This window comes from Octopus bimaculoides, chromosome 1, assembly GCF_001194135.2.
Source record: "Octopus bimaculoides isolate UCB-OBI-ISO-001 chromosome 1, ASM119413v2, whole genome shotgun sequence".
Taxonomy (NCBI): Eukaryota; Metazoa; Mollusca; class Cephalopoda; order Octopoda; family Octopodidae; genus Octopus; species Octopus bimaculoides.
Window position 1 is genome coordinate 41,648,327 of NC_068981.1, and position 24,790 is coordinate 41,673,116.

At 33.8% G+C, this 24,790-nt stretch overlaps 1 protein-coding gene across 3 annotated transcripts in view; it reads right to left on the minus strand.

Moving 5' to 3' along the window:
- The window catches only part of LOC106869134 (two pore channel protein 1), a 77,988-nt gene that overhangs the window by 21,806 nt on the left and 31,392 nt on the right, over window positions 1–24,790 (minus strand). Inside the window, exons 2-11 of one of the 3 annotated variants that reach the window (XM_014914713.2) lie at window positions 24,142–24,446; window positions 19,099–19,212; window positions 14,874–15,004; window positions 13,496–13,584; window positions 11,409–11,443; window positions 9,165–9,223; window positions 6,421–6,520; window positions 3,594–3,710; window positions 2,413–2,476; window positions 2,125–2,234 (exon numbers count right to left, since the gene is read on the minus strand). In XM_014914713.2, the coding sequence (XP_014770199.2) occupies window positions 2,125–2,234; window positions 2,413–2,476; window positions 3,594–3,710; window positions 6,421–6,520; window positions 9,165–9,223; window positions 11,409–11,443; window positions 13,496–13,584; window positions 14,874–15,004; window positions 19,099–19,212; window positions 24,142–24,446 (1,124 nt within the window). Of the gene's footprint in view, window positions 1–2,124; window positions 2,235–2,412; window positions 2,477–3,593; window positions 3,711–6,420; window positions 6,521–9,164; window positions 9,224–11,408; window positions 11,444–13,495; window positions 13,585–14,873; window positions 15,005–19,098; window positions 19,213–24,141; window positions 24,447–24,790 lie in introns of those variants that run through there. The other 2 variants (XM_052966358.1, XM_052966355.1) reach the window with 2 other exon arrangements.

Below are 24,790 nucleotides of genomic sequence, written 5' to 3' on the forward strand. Positions count from 1 at the left end.
TAAAAGACACCATTTCGAGCGTGGCCGTTTTTGTGCGGGTGACACGTAAAAGCACCCACTACACTCTCTGAGTGGTTGGCGTTAGGAAGGGTATCCAGCTGTAGAAACTCTGCCAAATTAGATTGGAGCCTGGTGTGACCATCCAGTTTCACCAGTCCTCAGTCAAATCGTCCAACCTATGCTAGCATGGAAGGCGGACGTTAAACGATGATGATGATGATGATTATTATTATCATTAAGGTAGTGACTGGAAGAATCATTAACACACCAGGCAAAATGCTTAGCAGCATTTCATCTGTCCTTACATTCTGAGTTTAAATTCCAACTTTGCTTTTCATCCTTTTGGGATCAATGAAATAAGTACCAATTACACACTGGGGTCAATGTAATCAACTAGCCCCCACCCCAAAAATTTCAGGCCTTATGCCTATAGTAGAATGGATTATTATCATTATTATTTACAAATTAATATGTTATTTTGCTTTACAAATTTACATATTGTTAGAGTGTATCCTATTACAACTTTATACCCTTCCTTGCAATAACTGATTTTTTTGTGAAGTGTAACACTAGAGTCAACAAGATGGGCTGAGGAAAGCAATAACAGATATGAACTTATGACTATGTTGTCAATCAAATCAACATCATCTAATTATAAATAGTGACTAGAATAATTCGAGTGACTTGAAATGATGCAAATATTTGCTTGAAATGTTTTAATAATGAAAGGTGTGTTATTAAAGCCTCTCTAAATTTAAAATATCATAATAGTTGGAAAATAAGGAAAATTACAGGGAATGAATACTATCTTATTATAAACCAGCTGTAAGAAAATGGGTTCACAATGCAATTAGATGAAATGGACCACACTGAGTAAGAACTGGAAACTTTAGATCAGAAAAGTAAACTCAATCCAAACAGCTAAACGAGACTTTGTACATTGGATCAACATGGCATGTCTATTTTCCGAGAGGAAAGGCTTTACATGGCATGTCTAATGGTTTTATATTAATAAAACCATTAAAAACAGACAACACAGATGTGTAGATGTGTAGATGTGTAGTACACAGATGGCCAAAACAGTAAAGCTATATCTTCAATATTTAGAACAAGAAATCTTAAATTAGCTACTTGCAAAAGTGCTTCACCTGCAGAAAAGGAGCCAGTAGAAACTTTATAAAGTCTGCTCAGTGTAATAAATGGATAGACAAAAGGTATAGTGGCATTAAATGTAGGTTAACGGAAAGGGTATACTTCAGATCCACCAGACACACAAGAGCAGCAGGCACTTGGGATATAGATTCTCTTGAATGCCCTGAAATGGTTGATAACTTTTTCTACTAAGGTGACCAAATTAGTAATGAGGGTAGATGTTCCAAAAGTGTGGTAGCTAAAATAAGAACATGTTGGAGAAAGCTCAGAGAATTATTACCTTTGCTGGGAACAATAGGATTATCCCTCAAGATCAAAGGCAGACTATATGATGCTCCTATATGAAGTGTGCTGCTGTGTGGTGGTAGCAAGGCATAGGTCTTGAGGGTGAAAGATATGCAAAGGCTTGAAAAAGATGAGGCAAACATGCTTCACTGGTTGCACCATGTTCAATATGCATGAATGATAAAGTGAACTTAAGACAAACTGAGTATAAGAGAAATCAGTTGTAGTGTGCAACAGAAGGGACTGAATTGGTATAGATATGTGCTGCAAATGAAGGATGGCAGCTGCATAAGCAAATGCTGGGCACTCAAAGTAATTTTGGGGAGGGAGAGACCAAAGAAGACTTGGGATGATATGTTAAATCTGACAAAGGAGATGACTGAAGACCATGTAGACTGGTGATATGCAATGCTGTGGAAGACTTGCTATTCCCATGCACCTCCTTTGTTGTGTCGATTCTGTATCACAACCCCACACGTGATTTCATACTTAGATCAGAAAAGAGAAGTCATTTAGCATACTGTCGAATTTGATAGTTCTGATGCTCTATTATGAGAAAAAATAGGTTATAAATTAAAAGTTATACAAAAGAGTATAGAGTCACAACTTGTGCTATGTTGATGATGTCATCAGACTTATTTATCTGTCACTGAATTTGTAAACAGATTGATAGAAAAATTTACGCACCTTCCATTTTAACTTACTGCACCCATACACTGTAAAAAACTCAGCGAGTGACAATGAACCAGTTGATAATACATTCATACTTTTAAATGTTAGGTAGATATCTTTCTGGCCTAGAAAAAAATTGGAGTACATTATAACATACATATTTTTTTTCATTTCAATATAAATTTACAAGCATATGTAGTCTAAATATATTAAGCAAATTTGACATGAGAATATAAATAAGTTGTATATAACTTCTGCTAAGAAGTTATATACCCTCTTTATAAGTTATATACAAATACATACTCATTTTAGGTCTTAAATACTGCATCATTCCTTGAAAATGTTTCAGCTGAATTGTAGTTGGATGCTGAGAAAGAAATGAAAATTCCTTTATTTTACTGATACAAATGTATAACAATGAGATGTATATATTTAATCTACTTTTGGGGTGTATTATTTCAGTCTTTCCTTTAAAGTACAATTTCTAATGCTAATTTTTATATAGGCATTTTTATTATCCAATACACTCAAGATATTTTACTCATTACACTAAAGGTGCTTTATCCAATACTCTCAAGGAACATTATCCAAAAAAGCCTTAACAGGGATCTTTCTTCATGACTTAGTCAGATGAGGAAGAGTAGTCTGATGACTTTTGCAAGACCTCAGAGACTGATGGCAGAAAGAGAGGAAGAAACCACAACCTTTAGGTTGCTGTAATAGGAAACAGCATACCAGGATACTGAGTTATTGTCAGATTTGACTGAAAATTTTCATTAAAGTGAACTCAAATAAAGGCACCCAAGAGTCTCATACAGCAGTGTTGAAGCTGACAACAGATTAAGTCTGCCACTTAACATTTTCCAAAGGGGTCATTCAGTGGGATTGAATCCACAATCACTTAAATTACAAAGCAAACTTCTTTAACACATAGCTATGCTTTCTGTTAGAACTATACTATCTCATGTATTTTACTTAAAAATGGATAAGTGTTCTGTGAATGTGAAGTTTTTCATTCAAAGAAACAATTATTGTGAGTTATGATAAGATAGTGTTGTTATAAATAGGCATTACTTGCTTTTCTGGCTCCTGGCTTTCAGTTGAAACTATACTGAGATTAACAAAAGTTAACTCAGTAAGTACAACCAATATACTGAGATTAATTCTGTCAACTATATCTACTCATATAAAATTTAAATAGGTGGTAATAATAAACTCTGCTTGCTTACTAACCCTAATTACTGTATTACTATATAGTATATATACACTGTTTTAGCTATGCTAATACTCTAATTAGTCAATTCTACATCATGGTTCTGGTTCTTGCTGGACCCAAGCTAATATGCAGTCAATGTACTACATGAAGGCATTGTATTTCATGGTGACCCATGGACCTTTCAAGGCAATATTATAGCTTATCGTATTCTGTATTATTTATGTTTGCCGGAGATGGAATTGGTGAGAAGTGAAATTCTATTACCTACCTGCCTACTGACAAGCAACTGGAAGGCATAACGACAGCCAAGTCTTTTGTGAAAGAATAACTTTCTCAGTTTTTCTTTCTCTAATGAAGAAAATGTATCATACACGACAGCAAGAAGCTTTAAACAAAGAGAAAAAACAGCCATCAATGACATATAAACAAGAAAAGCATTCTATAAAATATTGTTACATTTGGGGACGATCATTTGGCCAATAAACACATGCACTGTTTATCTGATCTTCACTTTAGCTTTATTATTATTGGTTTATTTGTCAGAGTTCTTTCATTACACATTCTGTGACTTCTTCAATGACTATTTACTCTTTGTGACTCCTCTTCTCTCTGGTCTTGTCCTGTCTATTCCATCTTGTCTTTTTACAGTATGTATCCCTATCCACACATCCATTTGTGTCCATATCTGTGTGTGTCTGTATACATATGAGTTTGTATATTACACTGCTTGTACCCATGTTTTCAGTAGTCAGGTTGTGAGATGGGGGATGTTATAACTCCATTCATATATTCTGTTGAGTTTCAGTCTATTTTATATTGTGTGTGGCCTCTATAATCTGTCTGAGTGTTGTGTCTTTTCAATGTGTCAATAAGATCATAACATCTATGTTATCTATTGAATCCCTATGTTCTAGTTTGGCACATTTGTATAGAACAGACAAGCTTTTCTTCTCCTTGAGTTCCCACCAGTGTTCACTTATGCCCTCTCTTAATACTATGGACCGTCTCTTCAATAGACATCATCATCCTGTTTCTGCACCATCCTCTGTCACTTTATACTGCATTCTTAGTTTTGCAGTTTATCTGTGGATTTACTCTATACACTTCCTATCAGTGCAGGGAGTTTTTTTAAATGGATATGTTTTACAGATCAGGGATTTTATGGGAGTTCTTGGCCTTTCAACTACTTTAATCTGTAAATTCAGTTTACCTAAAAGTTTTCTAAAATGATATGCTAGTTCACCTCCAAGGATAGCATGACACTGGTATTTTTGGCTAGGCCTTACCTATCTTCCTCTTAGTTCTTTCTATGTTATTACATGATTTATTCCTGTATAGCAGGCAAATCTCATCAGTACCATTTTCTATGATGGTCTTGAATTTTGTCATGTTTCCTTCATACACCCTGATCCTGTCTCTTTGGTTGTACGCAGAGAACTGAACACAGTAGATGAAGAGCTGTATGTGTCTCTCCAATTTCATCAGGTCACACATGCAGCATACATTTCTCATCACCCTAGTAAGTTTGCTGTTAGGATATTGAACTTAATATCATCCACAATTGCTGTATTCCCATGGATCAGGTATTTGAAAGCCATAGGTTTAGCATAGTGCAAATGGAGAATTTGGAGCTTGTTATTTCTAATTTCCAAAGAGAATTCAGTTTCTGAAACAGGTAGCCTGTAGTTGGAGTGCTTACTAGGGTAATCTGTTGTAACCTTAATATTCTGGTGGATGAAGTTAGCTATTTGCTGGATGCCCTCCATGGTGCTACCTTCTAGTTCAGGTCCACAGATATTGTCTTTGAGAGATGCTTTTGCTACTATGTTGATATCATCAACATAGCAAAAGTACATAGAGCTATAGAGCTTTCTGCTAAGCATTCTTTGAATCTCCTATCCCACTATATCACAAAGAGGTTGGCCACATCCTTTTCTATGTTACATTCCTACAACTGTTTCTGTTTCTCTGAACTAGCACTCTACATATCACATCTAAGTTCACTCTATGCATCCACCACTACTTTTCTCATATCATTCCTTCTATGTCAGTCCTTGCAACTTTGCAGAGGCTTAACTAAATATTTTCTCAATCATTCCTCCTCAAAACTACACACCTCTGAAATCTTTTTCTTGCACATATATGTCAATAGGAATCAACCAACTGAAGTTCAAATTAAATATTAACAGCTCTGATTTCACCAATTCAAGATCTTCGAATGTTATGGGCAATGCCTCTCCTGTACTGAATAATCAATAAATTTAAAAATTGAAATGATTTAAATTAAACATGAAATTGCACCATAGTCCATTTATTTTTTCTTTCCTTTTATAACATAGTTAGATACTAATGAGGGAGTTATTCAATCATTTATAATCCACCCAACAAAAATAAGCTTCATAACAAGTAAAAAGAAATCACTATTTGCAAAAAGTATTCAGTTATGAATTTCATTTCTTCTTTATGCATGTAAATTTACACACTGCAATTACATTTATCAAGACACAAAGTTAATGTAAAACTGACCTGCTTTGGCAGACCTAATCACCTGTCACCATTTCATTTCATGAAAATGATCATCATCACCAACATGAACTAAGACAGTAGCTGCTAATCCTCAAACTGAATTCATATATTAGAGTAATTTCTTTGTACTCAACGTTAACCCATTAGTGTCCAAATTTTTTTTTATTTAATTTATTACCAAAAATCTTTTTTTATACAACTTTATCTGATACTGAATATATAAAAAACATCTTATTACAATATTTGAAAGACACTCTAGTTTTGATGACTAACTAAAAATATCTCAGAAAAATACAGGTGTTGCAGAAATATGATGGATTATCCTTCTGGTCCTAAAAAAAAGACCATGGGCACTAATGAGTTAAGTCATATATTCTGAATGTCACTCTTATCAGTTGTCAGAGTAAATCATTTCACCATTCCTGTTTTTGGTGTCACTAATTTATATCATGTTTATCTAAATTTCAGCCATTTGTTATCCTATTTGTGACAATGTTACTAAAAATTATAGTTAAATTTTTTTCTTTTTCTTTATCTTCTAATAGCAATACATATTAAAATACACTTACCAAGTTCATGAGGAAAAATAATTCAAGACTGAGGTAGATTATAAAGAATGCAACATAAAAACGTGATTCATTATAAGCAGGCATCATAACATCAGGATAGCTAGTTGTGAGAACAAGACAGACAAAAAACATCATTGACAGTTATATATTACGGCTGTTAAAAATAGCATTTGATTATTATCAGGTTGGTGCATAATTATTGCAGCTTTTTTCAATAAATTTTATTCAACAAAAACAATAACAACATTTAACAAAAACATATTTAAATGATTATTCCAGAGCATATTCACCATCTACTTCAATTACTGCTTCCCATTTGCTTGGCAGCTGGTTGGAATAAAGCCGCAATAATTATGCACCAACCTAATAAATAAAACAGTCAACAACATTTTATATTTACTTATTATAGTTGTGATAAAAATCATATTCAAACATTACCAGATACAATACACAGGATCTGTTTATATCCCATGTGGCTATAGGTTTGCATCTGGAAAATTCCTCTCCAAGGTACAGATCAGGCCATGGGTGCACTAACAGTTGCCCATGCAACCCCACCCGCTTCTGCATGCTACCAATGTTGTCCACAGTAAAAGTATGGCTGATACAAATTTGGCACTAATGTCATTGTAGGAGTTGCTGTCAGAACACAAACAGCCAAAACAGATTTGACAAGATATCAAAATATCCCGTTTGATGTTGCTGTTCAAACAATTCTACTAATCTGCCACTCTGAACTAGAACTTTATTAACATCAAAAGTACAAAAGGAAAGGTTGACCTCAGCAAGATTTGAACTCAGACTGTAGAGAGTCAAAACAAATACTCCAAGATATTTTATTTTCTCTGTAGCTGCAACAACTCTACTACTTCACCATTACATATGTGAGGATAAACTTGTTAACAGACACATAATTTCTGTAAAAACTCACCCAATCTATTGCAAAAATATATGTCATACAACATAACTTTAGCTACAACAAGCTAAAGAATATAATATGTAGCAATACAAGACTTTATTCGAAATAGCTAAGTTCACCTAAGTGCTGTGTATGGCTAGAATATATCTGGCTAAGTATTTAATCTAACATTTCAGAAACTAACTTCAATTTCTGTTCCAGTTATTTAAAGTATGTGAAATGAATCAATATACGTAGACATACACACACACACAATAGATATTGCATTACTTTTTACTTTGAGTGTTCCAGTCATTTAAGCATGAATGACATATTCATTGTGTTATTTAAGCATCTATAATACAATAAGAAATATTCTTTAAATTACAGGTACAATACTTTCCCCACTACTTTCATACAGTCCAACTGACAGGATTCCACACAGTTTCTGTCTACCTAATTCCACATAGAAAGCTTGAGTCAACTGAAAGCTTAAACAAAAAGCTTTTGTCTCAGAATCCATGCAGTAGGACCAAACGCTATAAACAAGACAAACACTTTTAATTTAATAGATTTTTATGTGATACCTGTTAAACAGAAATTATTTCTATTTAATGAAAATTTCACAAAATCTAATCATAAGTAAGTGAAATTATGCTAAATACAACTAACTTGAAAACCTTTTACCCCAGTCAGCAATTCTGAAAATTTTGGGGTGTGAATTTTACATGAGTAGAAGCTTCTTTTTTTAAATTGTATCCTAGAAATCACCTGTGTAAATTACACAAGTGCACAAATTACATGGGTTTCTATGCATAGATGTACAAATGCATACATATATATTCTTAGTTAGATGCACTTATGTATTCATACATAGGTGCAGGCATGGTTAAGTGATTAAAAAGCTCACTTTGCTACCACATAGATTCTGGCTCAGTCCTACTGTACAGTACTTTAGGTAAGTGTCTTCTACTAAAGCTCTGAGTCAACCAATTCTTTGTCAGTAAATTTAGTAGATGGAAGATATGTGGAAGCCCATTGTGTGTGTGTGTGTGTGTGTGTGTGTGTGTGTGTGTGTGTGTGTGTGTGTGTGTGTGTGTGTGTGTGTGTGTGCGTGTGTGTGTGTGTGTCACCCCAACCCAACCACTTGGCAACTGATGTTCTTTTGTTGACATCCCTTAAATTAGTACTTCAGAAAAAGAAACTGATGGAACAAGTACCAGATTTTTTTAAAATAGAGTACTAGGGTTAATTTGTTCAACTAAATGCATTCAAAGCAATACCACAACATGGCAGTCCAATGACTGAAATAAGTAAAAGAAAAAAAGGATACATATACATGCATAGGCATATAATCATACAAATAAATGTGCAAAAGGCTACAAGTGGAGCAGAGCAGTCTCGCTAATTAGTGATGCTAAATATTCTGAAAAATCCAACAAGATGCATATGTACATACGCCATAACATAAGCATGAAGTTTTACAATAATGATGGAAAGGAAACAATAAGTTACATTATTGTAGCATTTTTGTCAGAAATTCTTTATTTCTAGATTGTAGCTTCAAAACATTTTAAGGCTAAAAATTTTGTGTGAAAAATCCAGTAACACAATATAAAAGAACATACATTTTGAAATGTTCCTGTTGATCTATTCCAATCAACTTTTACTTTTTTCTCTTTTTCAATATGCATCAAGCAAGAAATTCTAAGTTATAGCAGCATTTTATCATACTTCGAAAAGGAAAATGGTACTTAGAAACCAAACCTCATATAAAATTTCTGACAGAAAACAACAAAATAAAGAAATACTAAACATATTAATTTTAAAAAAATATTATACTTACTTAGCAGTTGTTAGTAGAACAAAAAGACTAACAAAAGAGTCCTGGATAGTACTGAAATACTAAAGAAACAATCAAAATAAGAAAAATCAAAATGATAATAAAGACAACAATTGCAATAACAACAGCTATATTAAATCTTTCTACTTTCGGCACAAGGCCTAAAATTGTAGGGGAAGGGGCTAGTTAATTACATTGGCCCCCAGTACTTGACTGGTGCTTTATTTTATTGATTCCAAAAGGATGAAAAGCTAAGTTGACCTCAGAACATAATGAGTCAGAAGAAAAACTGCTGAGCATTTTATCCAACATGCTAATGATTCTGCCAACTTAATGCCTTAATAGTACTAATAATAATCCTGTCTTCTATAAGTAGAGGCCCGAAATTTAGTGTTTTCTTCAGCATTGGTTTGTCCACCTGTCCGTCTGTGTGCAAAATAACTCAAAAAGTTGTGAACGGTATTTGATGAAACTTGCAGGAAAAGTTGGTAATGACACAAGGAACAGATGATGAAATTTTGGTAGTGATCCGGGAATTTTTATGGATTCTTAAAGGATTTTTCATTTGTTATATTTACTTTACATGTAGTATTACAATGTTACGTTCTTTGATTATCTCCCTTGAAAACACGTTCATTGTTTCAACATAACCTATGGTGGCGTTGCTGTTTCCAAAGTTTATTTTCGTTTCTCTATTAGTAATTTTACTCGCGTTGTGTGTGTATCACTCAAGTTTTAGGTAATTGTTGTTTCTTTTTAGTTGTATGGTGAAACTAGCTTGCTATTGTCATTGATGTATTATAACTGCTTCAGATGATTCCTGTTTTTAAAGGTTTTTTAAAAAAAAATCATATAGCTGTGCTATTTTTTTTTAACCCCACCAAGGAGGTTATGTTTTTGCCGGCGTTGGTTTGAGAAATTCGGCTATTTTCAACATGCGTGTATATGGGTGGAAATGAGCTGCTTGGCAGAGGTCTGAGCTCTCCGAGTGCTTTTCTAGTTTTTTCATACATTAAAATGTCAATGTGTTTTATACACAGTAAAGTCACTGTATATTATACACAAAAGTTATTTTTTCCTAAGATTTCATTGCCTATTATTAGGGATGTACATTATACATAAGTATGGTATATGAAAATCAAAGTATTATCAGATGTTTAATTGATCTATGTCTTTCAATTACCTTTTTTTCCTGTTCTTACCAAATGACATATAATTAAAATATCTCTAACTAGTTTGTACTAATGAAACGTAATGATGTTGAAACTATTCAATCTACAGATAAGTATTGTATTTAAAATCAAATTGAATTAAATATAGGCACAAGCTTGGCTGTGTGATTAAGAAGTTCTCTTCTCAACTATGTTGCTTCAGGTTCAGTTTCACTACATGGCACCTTAGTCTTCCACTATAGCCCTGGACCAACTAAAGCTTTGTGAGTAGATTTGGTAGACAGAAACTGAAAGAAGCCCATCGTGTGTATGTATGTGCCTCTCTCTCTCTCTCTCTCTCTCTCTCTCTCTCTCCTTATCTTGACATGACAAGATATTTGTAAATAAATGTCACTGACATACTAGCAAAGTCCATTGTTTCCAGTCTTCCATGAAAACATTTTTGACTATAGGTAAATATTACTTTGCTTAGAAAGAGGTGAGGGTTGGCAACAAGAAGGGTATCTGGTTGTAGAAAATTTGCCTCAACAAATTCCATCTGACTCATGCAAATATGGAAAAGTTGATGCTAAAACAATGATGATGATTAAATTAAAAATAAAGTGATTTTCCTTAATTAACAAAAGGAATTAAATTTCCAGTAAGACTTCTCTCCTAAGTAAAGAAACTGAAACTAACAATATAAAAGAAATCCTAAACAAACATCTGTGAAATTTTTCACTTAATGCACAATGGTAGGATAAATTCCAGGACATGCAAGCATAGAACTCATGATACCTTATTTCACACACTCATAATGGCTACAAGGATAATTATCTCTATGATTGAAAAATGGCTTGCTTCTATCACCAACTTTAGATGAATTAGAATCATTAGTAATTATATTTTCCAAAAAACTCAAAAACATACTCAAAAATAAAAAAAAACAACACTAAAGAATATGAAAAAACATAAAACCATCAATAACAGCAAATTTTTATTTGAAATTGAATTAATAAAATATTTATAAAAAGAAGTAAAACTCAGAACGGAAGATATTTTAACAAGTTATAATAAAAAAAATTTATATACTTACAGTATAGTCTTTTATGTCAGAAAACAGATAAAATCCTTTCAAAAAAAATTAAAATGATAAAAATATTGAAATTATTGAAAAGATACATAACATAACAGACATGATTTATTAACCTTTTTCTAATATTTATCTTTATTAGCGTTGTATATAAATATTAGACCTTAAATTTATGAAGAAAGCAAAAACAGGATGGTGCAACATTCCTTTTATGGACATTAATAATATAGGTAAAATGAAATGAGTGAGGGATTACACTCAAGAGTACTTTACTCTTACCCTATAATGCTCATCACTTTTTGTGGAATATAAATAAAATGTGTACAACTTCACAATAGTGGACTGACTAGTTGGTTCAATAAGCTGAATTGCTGATTCCTAACACTTGTAATCTATAGTACCCTAAATTAAATGGTGCTGATACAAATGAATAAGAAATGAGAGGCATTGTCTTGGTTTCAATAGAAGCATACAATTAGCAGATTCAAAAGAACAGAGGTAATTTTAGTAGGTAACATTAAAGAATAGAGAGATAAGACACCTTTCACATGGGACTAGGTGTTTGAATATATTAGTGATAGATAAGTTGCTGTTTTGGCTAAGATCATCCATGAGTGAGCAAATCTATGATGAATGGTTTTCAAGAAATGTTAATCTAAAACTAAATTATTTTTTATGTCCTGCATCTTTCTAAGAGAGAAATATATGAGGAGTGATTAGCTGCTGTTTATATCAACAAACATATAAAAGTTCTCTCACTGACACATGGCAGACAGGCGTGTGTGTGTGTTGATGTATGTATATGCACATATGTGAGTGAATGTACTGTATGAATTGGTCAGTGATGTACAGGAAGAGAGTTGAAGAGAAAACTGAATCTTAAGATATTATAACATTAATGAGCTGGGTTAAGAAAAAAACTGTCAAACCATTGAACTAACTTTCTAAAAATATTCTGATCCTGATGGTTAGTTTTCCAATAAGATTTCTGAAAAGCTTTACTTAATGCAGAAAATATCTTTATATCTTTACACTTTTTTTAACTTTATACTAGCATAGCTGGGATGGCTTTTTAAAAATTAAATTACAGTTGGATGTCCTCCTTAATGTTAGCCACTCAATCACAAAGCAAAAATGAAATCTGTTGTCAATTAAGTGCCCATCTAAGTATTGAGCTGGACAGATCGAAGCTGTGCTTGAGAATACCTGTCAAAACAAGTGAAATCGAAGTTGTGACTAATGCTGGTGTCACATAACCGGCACCCATGCAGGTGACACATAAAAAGCACCTTTCAAGCACTGAGCCTCATGAAGGCAAAGTGGTTGAGCCCCTTTCGAGTGTTGGGCCTCACAGAGTCAATGATCAAGACCTTTGGCATTATGTTGTGCTTGAGAAGACCCATCAAGGCGAGTAAAATTGCAGTCATGGCAGCTACCAGTGTCATGCCGGTGGCATGTAAAAGCACCTTTCAAGCATTGAGCCTCACGGCAGCAAGGACGAGACCATTTGGCATTATGCCGTGCTTTGAACATTGGGCCCCATGGAAGCAATGACTGAGTCCATTTGGCATTATGCTGTGCTTGAGAAAAAGACCCACCAAGTCAAGTAAAACCACAGTCGTGACAGATACCGGTGTTACGCAAATGGCACCCATGCCGGTGGCACATAATAGCACCCATTACACTCTCGGAGTGGTCAGCTTTAGAAACCATGCCAAAACAGACTGGTGTCTGGTGCAGCCTTCCGGCTTGCCAGCCCTAATCAAACTGTCAAACCCATGCCAGCATGGACAATGGACATTTAATGATGATGAAGAGGATGGGACCGTTATCTTTGGCCTTTGCAAGACTGCTTAGAGTGAAGACTTAACAAGTGCTTTTTTTGCTTGCAGTGTTGAGCTAAATTCCACTAGTGTGATATCAATGTGCTATACAGAAATATATTTGGGTCTGTGGTTCTTAAAATAATGAAAAATAGATATATACACTGTCCTAATAAACTGAAAGGACACACCATTAGGATAGATTAGTATGGTCATTAAAGCATATAAGAAAATGCTGGCAAGAGTAATTTATATGGTTTTACTGACCTAAGATAGAAAATATCAGCATAAAAAATAGCAACAGTAGAAGCATGTCAAAAATTGGCCGTAGAGATTGAAAGATTTGACGCGTAAATCTGGAAAATAAAACATAAATAAATACAAAAAGTGATTTATTTTTCAAATTATTGTTCTTAATTTCTTTGACCATTCATTCTCTTAATGCACATGAACATGTGCAATTAATCATATTTCTATATAAATCCTGACATTTCAATTGATAGAATGAGAAAACAATACTTCATATTGTCTGAAAAAAGTCATATTTTGGGAAACATATTTCACTCTATAGATTATCACACCTTTATCTCTGTATGTGAACTTATAATGTAAAGGAGATGAGTCAGAGTTTCCTCTGGGTAATTCTGTATGTGGTTGCTCAATATACTAGAAACAGCAACCAAGTCTCCCTCAAATTACATCCTACTAACTTAAAAAATGGAAGGATATATTGTCTGAAGGAGAAAAAAAGATTATAGTCACAGATGAAATACCTTTAACCATAAAGCAGTTCAATTAGGGTTGAAGATAACACTAGCAGCAAAAGTAGAATTGCCTGTGATATATATCGCTTCCAACTTCCACTGGTACTAGTAACATGCCAGTTATAGCGTAATGGACTGCATGTTGCACATGGAAGTGAAACATGACATCACTCACAATCCCATTTTCAATTGCAACTATCAACATGACAACCAAGGAAGAAGAAAAAGGAAGACAAGTCTTGAAATTTTTCCATTAAGAATAACTGGTATATTCAAGCACAGTTGTATGTTACCCAATTTATTGTTTTAACCCACTGCCACTGAGAACGCTTTGTTAGAAGACTTCAACTTTTTATATTCACCTGACCATTTTTTCTCTCTTTCCAGCTGGGGAAGCAATGTACCTCCTCTTTAACAAGACACCTATTCCTGTAACTTTTTCATACTTTAACCTCACAATATCTGGTACACAGTTACCCACTCAATACTACACCCCTAGTTAAGGGATCTTGTCTTGTAAGTTATTTGGTGACCTCACAAATGCTAGTGCACTAAAAAATGTACCCAATACCATATGTAGAGTGGTTAGCATTAGGAAGGGCATCCAACTACAGAAACTAGGCCAAAGTAGACACAGAAGCTCAGCACAAGCCCTACATTTGTCATTTCCTGTTAAGCCATCCAAACTATTCCAAAATGGAAAATAGATTATAAACAATGATGATGATCACAATGACAACTGCTTCTGGTATTTACAATGCCATGTGATCACATTTACCACAGATGATTAAAGCTATGAAGATCAGATTAAGATGATATGTAATATATCTGCAATATAGCTTGATCTTGTTTGAAAAATGTATAAAAGGAAAGGAGCCAACCTTCGAACGCCTTTGCAATAATAGGAATCCATAAGAAAGAATGGCCTCACAGCTCTAGTCACTCGTAAGTGGTTCTTCTGACGACATATCATTACAAAAGCTTCCACTAACATGACTAATAACAGAAACATCTGAAAATAACAAAAGAAATTTATCTCAGTAATGGCAAAATTATGAATTACAATTTTAATATTTTTATTCATTTAATTCAAATGTTCAAATTCTCTCAAAGTGATTTTCTGATAAACAGCATGAAAAGAAATGTGAACACTTTATCAAGTATGTAACCAATAAACATATTGAGAAATTATTGGAAAACTAATGGTCAAAATAGCACAGGAAATTTATGAGTAAAACAATAGTCTTAAATGATAACTAATTATAAATTTTATTCAAGTACAAGGTCAATTTATGGGTGGGATAAGTACAGGCAAATGAATCTACCCTAGTATGTTACAAACCAACAAGGAAGCCTCTAGAACGTTATTTAGCTTACTACAAATAGCAGCGAAATCTTTCTCAAATCACACACTGGAATCCTAAATAAAGAAAAGATTATTATTAAATAATATAATCCTACATAGAGTCTTAGAAAGGTAGGATGGTCACAGCTGGAATACATTGACCATTAATCTGCCAAATCAGGATTGACCTGGGGTTCAACAACAACAGATACATATTTCCTCTCTGAAAGGATGAAAAATCCATGTAGCCATGAATTCAACATGTAGCTTGATGAATGTAAATACAAGATACATTTACATTTTAAACATACATAGGAAAAGTTATTGTTTATTAATTGTTTGAATAATCTCAGCTGATCAAAGTTTTTCAATTGACTTATGTTACATCTATGAGTACCTACCATATTTTTATTCAGTACTTAGAATGCATCCCTTAAGAAGCACAATGAATAGAGTTGACAGAAGAATTTTATGTAGCACGCAAAAAGGGACACAACACTAGCATGGACATGGAATCATATGGTAGAGATGACACCTGGCTAAAACTGTGTCAAGAAAGTCAAGTGGAACCAAAGGGAACCTGCAGAGGAAGACCAAGGAAGATATGGGAAATAGTGAAAATCGATTCCATGATGTTGAACCTTACAAAGGAATTGAAAAGGATTATGGCAAGAAAACAAATGTGAAGGAAAAGAGAGAGAGGTGGGGAGAAAGTTGAAGAAATAATTAAGAGAAACTTTGTATAGAAAGTAGGAAGATCACTAAAAGATGGAGTGTGTCTCATCAAATTTTTCTGAGATAAGATAAGACAAAAGCCCCTCAGTATCGATAATTAATATTCCAATACAAGATTAACTACTATGAATCTAAGCAAAAATAAGTCTGGAAATACCCAAATGTTTTTATACAAATGTTCCTCAGGCTTACAGTAGATCATTCTAAAAATAGAAGTTTAAAACAAAACATTGTCAACCCTATATCAGATGTTTTGCTAAAAATTTATAAACACTGTATATAGATATTAATAACAGCATGCACAATCTTGGTGCCTCTACCATAATTGGTTCAATATTGCAAAAAGTATGTTTGCTAAAAATAAAAAAACTCAAAAAATTACCTCTGATTTGATACGACTTTTAAGGACTGAAAATTATGTGATTACCTAAGAGAGGTAGGGCGTGATCAATGAAAGTATGGGTAGAGAGAACATTATTAATGGATAAAGGATGGATAACAAGTGAAACAGTTCTGAGTGGTATGCAAAATAAATGGTATCAAGGAAGAGTTACAGTTAGAGAGATGATGGGTGGTGGGGTGTATCTTGAGAAGGAAATTGAATGAAGGGCCCAGTTGTGCACTTCCAGAACTCAGTTTTACCAAAGGGTATTCAAGAAAAGTATGGAAAGAACTGTGCACTGTGCTTGATGCATAATTATATATAATGGAACTATACACAAGAAAAGGACTAACTTCAAGGTGAAATATGTTATAGATCACTCAGCTTAACATTTATCATTATTTGAATCTATTGTCAGAGATCTGTCTGCTAACAATATAATAAAAAACCTGTTTACTACGAAAGAATATAATACTGCCAAACCTTAACCGTATAGAAGTCTGGACTGAAAGGCTTGATATGATTATTAATATATATACCAGGGGTGGGGAAACTTTTTAATGCAGCAGGCAAAAATTTCCAAAGAAAAAGGTCTGCAGGCACATCACAAGTTCTAATTCTTATATCTGTACAAGTCTTGTATATATATATATATATATGTATTTATGTATAATTTGATATACATTAATAAAGATAAGTTTAACACATTAAATTAATGATCAGCATCATTAACACTGTCTCTGAATTTAGGACGTTTATATTACTTATGAGGTATTCTATATTTTTCAGCTAGAGGGTAGTTGGGTTTCAAGGGGGAGGTACAAACCTAGCAATATGTGTTTTATAAGGATAACAAAATTTCCATTCAAATGGTAATTGCTGGACGATTTCTGTTCAAGTCTAACTATTTTAAGTCATAGTGGAAATGCAACCTATGTTGCAAATAGGCATACGTATATTGCATAAATTTTATAATTGAAAAATTTACTACATTTTGTATATATGAGTATATCAGCCTGCAGGCACAATAAAATGAGCTTGCAGGCACAATTGCACCCATGGACGAGGGTTTCCCCACCCCTGATATATACTGACTACAGCAAAATATCTAATTCAACATTTTGCCACTGTCTATCAAAATGTTTGGGTTTTGAAAGTGCAAATGAACATTAGTAACTAGGTCAGTGACATCCTTGTAGGAAGAAGACAAACACTTTGTGTTAATGATAGATACTTGAACAGGAAAAATGTAAAGAATAATACCGCACAAGATTCTGTCAGGCACAAACCTATTTGTTGTCTTCTTATAAGACATATGATTTTCAATTAGAATTATCTACACTACTTTTGCTGCTGACTTTAAAGTGTTCAGACAAGATAACAATGAAAGTACTAAAATGTAAGAATATCTCTTAGACTATTAGACCATTCATTCACTTTATTTAAATTGAATGACTGGTCTAATAGATAACAATTACCCAGTTAATGTAAAAAGCTGTAAAAGAAATAAATTTAAATGTTGATGATTTAAAGCGATGAATACAAAATATGCCACATGTACTTTCTAACCAATTGATTCACTCTGCTACCCTTCTCCTCTTACCTTTTCCACATTTTTTCTTTTTTCTTTCAAATCTTCCCCACCTGAAACTCGTTTTTCCTTTCCTGAACAATCTCCTCCTTCACACATTGTCTTCTATATAAAGTGTACATGCATTGGTGCATGTCTGCATGCATGTGAGTATTAACCACTTCTAGTTTCTTAATCCCTCTGACTTTATACCTTCTTGCCACCTATTTTCTTCAGCTTCCCATACAATTTTCTAACAGACTTCTCACCAATCCTCACAACACACAACTCATTTTTTCTACAAATTCTGTACCATAGAAATATGGCCTTATGTTATTTTTCTCAATAAAGTTACATTACTTATCTATAATATAGATATAACAGTTGATATCCTGAAAGAGCTACTATTGTCAATTAAATTATTTAAAATAATAAACTATATTCTTTTACCTGTTTCAACCATTTGACTGTGGCCATGCTGGAGCACCGCCTTTAGTCAAACAAATTGACCCTAGGACTTATTCTTTGTAAGCCTAGTATTTATTCTAGCAGTCTCTTTTGCTAAGTTACGGGGATGTAAATACACCAACATCAGTTGTCAAGCAATGATAGGGGGGACAAACACAGACACACGAACATATATATATATATGACAGGCTTCTTTCAGTTTCCGTCTAACAAATCCACTCACAAGGCTTTGGTCGGCCCGAGACTATAGTAGAAGACATTTGCCCAAGGTGCCATGCAAGGGAACCCGGAACCATGTGGTTGGTAAACAAGCTACTTACCACACAGCCACTCCTGTGCCTATTATAATAATAATGTCTCAATTTGTTCAGCAAAAATTGGACAAAAGTTTTAATTTGTACCTAGGAAGGACCATAAATCTGTTTTTGTTTTTCAACCAAGTTAATAGAAAAAAAAAATTCTTTTTTAATCAGTTCAAAAACAGTATTTTTCCTCACTGTGGTAAGGTGTGAAATAAAGAAAAATTGATTTTAACATACATTGAGAGAGAGAGAGAGAGAGAGAGAGAGAGAGAGAGAGAGAGAGAGAGAGAGAGATTATACTAACCTTTAATACTGTTCGTTTATGTTTGAAAAATGTTCTAAATTTTAACCATTTCATCCGAATTCCAAGAATCAATGCTAAAATTAATAAACAAAAGAGCTCAAGAGAGCTATGAACCTGAAATTGAGATTTAAACTGAATATCAGATTTATTAAATATAGATATTCTATTATATTTCGAAAGAAACTGTGACAATTACTTTCAGCCAGCTATCAGTTGCTTATTCAGAAAATACAGATTACATCAAGTATTGAGGATTGATTTAATTAACTACATCCCCTCTCTACTACAAAACTGTTTTTGTAGCAGAGAGCAGGGTATAATTAATTAAATCAACTCCCAGTACTTGATATTTATTTCAACAACCCCAGAAGGATAAAAGTAAAAGTTCAGCCAGTTAGATTTGAATTTATTGAATAAATAAACCTAACTAAATATGCTATATGGTCTCCACTGTAGTTTGGAATGTCTAACTTTCTTAGAGTATAATTAAGAAATCAGGGAATATAAAAGGGGTTGTTTATTTATGCCAATAATTTCTTTAGATTGTAATTGATGAATAACAGCATTAATGGGTAAAGGTTCCAACATGCAACTGCTTCACTGCATTTCTGGCAACAGGAGTAATAAAGGAGTGTCTGTAACATGATGCAGAACAAATACTGTAAAAGCTCTTAATTGAAAAGCAATTGTCTTCTTGTTTTTCTTGCTGATGTTTACATCTTCTGCCAATGTATATCAATAACAACTATACACAAAGAAGAATGATACAGAAACTAAAAGACCTTGCAGTTATTAATAGGTTTAAAGCAGTTTCAATTGACATGTATGATAGTAGAGAGAAAGATTTTGATACTAGTAGCATAGATGACAACTGGAAATTTCTATGGAATAACCTGTTTAGTGCTACAGTTCAGACATGTAACTGAGACAAAACCAAACCAAACCAAAGGAAATGTGGTGGTGGAATGACACAGTTGACTGAGCAGTAAAAAATAAAAGACAGGCTTAGAAAACCTGGAAGGAAGGTAATAGCAGGAAGCATTATCAAAAGGCTAGAAGAGCAGCTCTAGATGGCAGGTACATTTGGTTAAGGGTGAGACAGAAAGGAAGAGATTTGCCCATGTCCTACAATGTGAGAACCAGAGGCATGAGGGGTTCAGGATTGTGAGATAGTCTGTGAGAGAGAACTAAGATATCATTGGTGAGAAGTGTATTTGGAATAATGAAGGCATATTCACCATAGATATGGAAGACAAGAGGCTGCTGAGTGTGGAGAATGCATGGGATAAAGATGGTCTACTTCAGCTGGCCTACAGGGAGACCAGCAATTCAAGTTGACAGTAGATAAAGTGATTTAAGGAACTGAAGAGAGGGAAAGCTGTGGGCCATTAGAGATAATTGCAGAGATGCTCAAAATATCTAGTGAGGTTCAATGCATGAACACCACCTGGATGGTTAATCAAGTTATACAGAAAGGTGTCATACACAATGACTGGAAAAGCAGTATCATTTTAAACTGCTACAAAAGCAAAAGAGATGCTTTAAAGAGAAGTAACTATAGAGATATCAAACAATTCATTTATGTCAGTGTAAATCTAGATGAGATGCAGTTTGGCTTTGTACAATCTTCCTAGTGAAGCAACTGCAGGAGGAATACTTGACTTAGAATAAATCACTATTTTGGGCTTTTATTGATATTTGGAAAAAGTATTTGAAAGAATTCCAGGTTCATAATTTGGTGGTCACTAAGGAAAAGTAGATGTAGACAAAAAGCTTGTGAGGGCTGTAGTCCTCAATAGCAAGAAACCTGTTCTGTTCTGGCCCCTTCCCTCATATTTTAATCCCTTATGTCCCAGCTCCCAGCATAAAGCTGCATGACAGCCTCACTAGTGCTGGTATGAAAAAGCACCCAGTACATGCAGAAAAGTGGTTGGCAGAGGGGTGGGTATCTAGACATAGAAACAGTGCCAAAGTAGACACTAAATTACAAGTCAGTCCTGGTACCCATAGGTTTCTGCCAAACCAACATTTAACACCTATGTTCCATGTCAGCATGGATAATGATTTGTGTGTGTGTGTGTGTGTGTAAAATGGGTAGGCACATGGCTCAGTGGTTAGAGTGTCATGAGGTCGAGAGTTTGATTCCCAGGCCAGGTTGGATGTTGTGTTCTTGAGCAAAGCACTATTTTATGTTACTCCAGTTCACTAAACTGTAGAAATGAGTTGCGACGTCACTGGTGCCAAGCTGTACTGGCCTTTGCCTTTTCCTTGGACAACATCAATGGTGTGTAGAAAGGAGGCTGGTATGTATGGGAAACTGCCAGTCTTCCATAAACAACCTTGCCCAGACTTGTGCCTCAGCAGGGAAATTTCTAGGTGCAAGCCAATGATCATTCATGACCAAAGTAGTGGTGGTGGTTTGAGGGGTCTTTACCTTGGATGTATGTGTGTGAGTATATATATATATATACACACACACACATATATATATATATATATATATATATATATATATCATACAGCTGTCACTTACAAGTATGACAAGGTAGTATGTATCACATATGTAATATGTACAACAGATTCCATACAGCTTCAACCAATTTCACTTACAAAGTATTGATCAACCTGAGACAATGGTACAAAAACAATTGTCCAAGGTGCTGCGCCAGAACCAAAATCACATAGTTACAAAAGGAACTTTTTAATTACACAACCACCAGTGTAATTACAAGAAACAATGCTGCATTACCAAACCACAAATTATTATTATCAAAGTGTGATGATTGTTTGTTTTTTTTTTAGTTCCATAAAAATCCTTAATATTGTATGGTAATAAATTTAGTTTGTTTTTATATTCTTGTTACTTTTGTATCTTGATTGTTACATTACATTTTGTACTTGAATGTGCTTAGGTTGTGATATACTGGTTACTTTTGTATTATAATAGAACTGTGTAAAAGTAATAACAGTGCAGTAGCTGAGGTCTTTCATAGGAACATGTGATAATGATGTTTCCTAGTTTCCTATTGTATTGCAGGAGGAAGATAATATCAGCACTTCAGGTTCTTGTGTTATGTTTCAGGGATTGTTTAAGTGGATTTTTTTAGTTTGCTTTGTCTGTATATGTGTGGTTTTTGTGCTGGGGTGTGGGGGCGGGGGTCTTACTCATTTTAGTACTTTTGTAATCTACTTTAAGCAGAATTATGACTCCTGAATTTGTCTCATGTTGATATTGATCTGCATGTTGGTCTATTTGTTTTCTGTAGTAAGTTTTAATAATTTCACTAGCATTCCATCTGTAAACATGTCATCATTTTTATTTCTGACATAATATAATCAGTGCGTCCTTTATCTTTTAAGATAGGAGACTCTGATTTGGAGAGATTTGGCAACTAATTCTTGCTGGTCAAATAAATAGATGCTTCTTGTTGATATATAAATATTTTGCATGAGTTACCAGATTTTTTTAATAACTGGAAAGTGAAAATTTAATTTTAACTTCATGCTGTTCAAATTACATGTTAATTTCTGATTAGTTCAAGTAATTTATGTGTACACTATTATTTCACTGGTTTTGACTGTGAGCCAGCAAGGCAGGAATTCTATAATTTACCTAAAGTAGGACAGCATCAACGACATAATATGAATCATCAATAACTTATCTACTTAAATATTGTCGACTCCATGATTTTTTAACCGAATAAACTTTCTCACATGGAAACAAGGCCACAAAAATGTAGGAAATGACTGCAGTCAATCAAATCAACTTCATCACACGCCTGGTGAAAGTTTATTGACTGCGAAGAGATAATAATCAAGGGCAATACCTGTCTAATTTGAATTCAAAATGTGGATGGACAAATCTAAAAATATAAAGGCATTTAACCCAGCACTCTATCATTTTTACTTCAGTGTAGAACTTTCAGGGACACAACATAATGTCATAATATATGTTATAACATATAACTGAGAAGCACAGAGAGAGAGAGAGAGAGAGAGAGAGAGAGAGAGAGAGAGAGAGAGAGAGAGAGAGAGAGAGAGAGCATGTGTGTGCGTATTACAATTAATATCACAGGAGCACAACTACTGATTAAACACAGTGCAACTATTGACTAAATGGTTATAAATTAAAGTCTTAATTCAGTCATTGTGCTGTACACATAAGCAGAATAGTTAACTGCATCCACATCTATTTGCCAGACAAATTAAAAAACAAACAGGGTTCCATTCTGATTTTATGGGTGACTGGTTAACTTTAAAAGTATTGTGCCAACAAAAACTCTCTCACTAATACTGCTTTAGAAATAATAATATAAAACACTAATAATTCCTTTTCTAACAAATATGACATCACCTTGTTTTCAGTTGATATTCATTGTTAATGATATATAACAATAAGATCTTTGCAACAAACTGAAGATTGTATGATTAAGTAATATTTAAGACATGCAGATAGTTGGGTGCATGCAAAAATGAAGTTTATTTCTCACACCCATATGATTCTGGGTCAAACCCATAATCTGGTACCTTGGGTCATTATTTTCTATCATAACCTCAGGTTAGTCCAAGCATTTTGTGTAAAATTAGGTGACAGAAACTGTGCAGAATCCTATTAGATGAACTGTTTCAGCTTTTAGATGTTAGACCCTGTCTGTTATCGGATTTAACACCATCATCTGGCCATTGGCTGCTTTTAGCAGAATTCACTCTGTGTTGCGAGGATCTGGACAAGGTCATCAGCCTAAAGTTAAGCCATTACTTATGTTTTTTTTCTCTTCCCTTTATCCCTTACCTACCAACTCAGAGGCCTTGCAACAAAAAAATAACAGATGCTGCCCTTCCGCCACTGTCCATGTAATGAACAAGAAATATTTGCTTAAATAATCATACATTTGATACTGAAACAATTACATGCATATAACTGATATGAAGAAACATTTGTGAGTGTGTATGTGTGTGTCTACACATAAAATATCAAATAATTACACTTTATTGTAATGAATGGACAAAGTAAAAGTAGTAAAAAAACAATAAGTTACCCACCCCAACAGGCAATGCCATGGTAGTTACTGCAGGGCTTTCGCAGAGGGCCAATGAAAGGAGAAGAATTGAAGCAAAAAGGTCAAGTATATGAAACCAGTGGTTGTGTGCTACTTGATAGGCTGGTAGGGCCTCATAATTTGAAGGATGGGTATCATATTTATCATTATTTTCACCTTCTTGGAGATAAACAGCTGCTTCTTGATAGTTAAGGCACCACTTATATTTTGACGTCAAATGATTGTTTGAATCTGTGATAGAATTGATATGTGACACAAGATCTCCTTCATAGTCACAGCCATCAACATCTGAAATGGCAGAAAGATAAACAAATTAATCATCCATACTCATACTTTTCTATAAAAGGAAAATCCATCTTGCTTTATTGCAAGGCTATTTCATAACTTTTGTTAAATAAATTATTTCCTAAGTTATTATTAGTAAAACTTACTTCTAAAACTAATTCTTGCCACTGTATTCTATCTATCAAAGTGTTTCTTTTTCTTTTCTCGCTTTTTTTTTTTTTTTGACTATATTAATACAAACTTATCATCTAAAGAGATTATCCTTAGTACAAAATTTTTGTTATACACTTTTACTCAATAAATCAAGAAGCATCCAGTATGTAGACTCTAATCTTAGTATCATATAT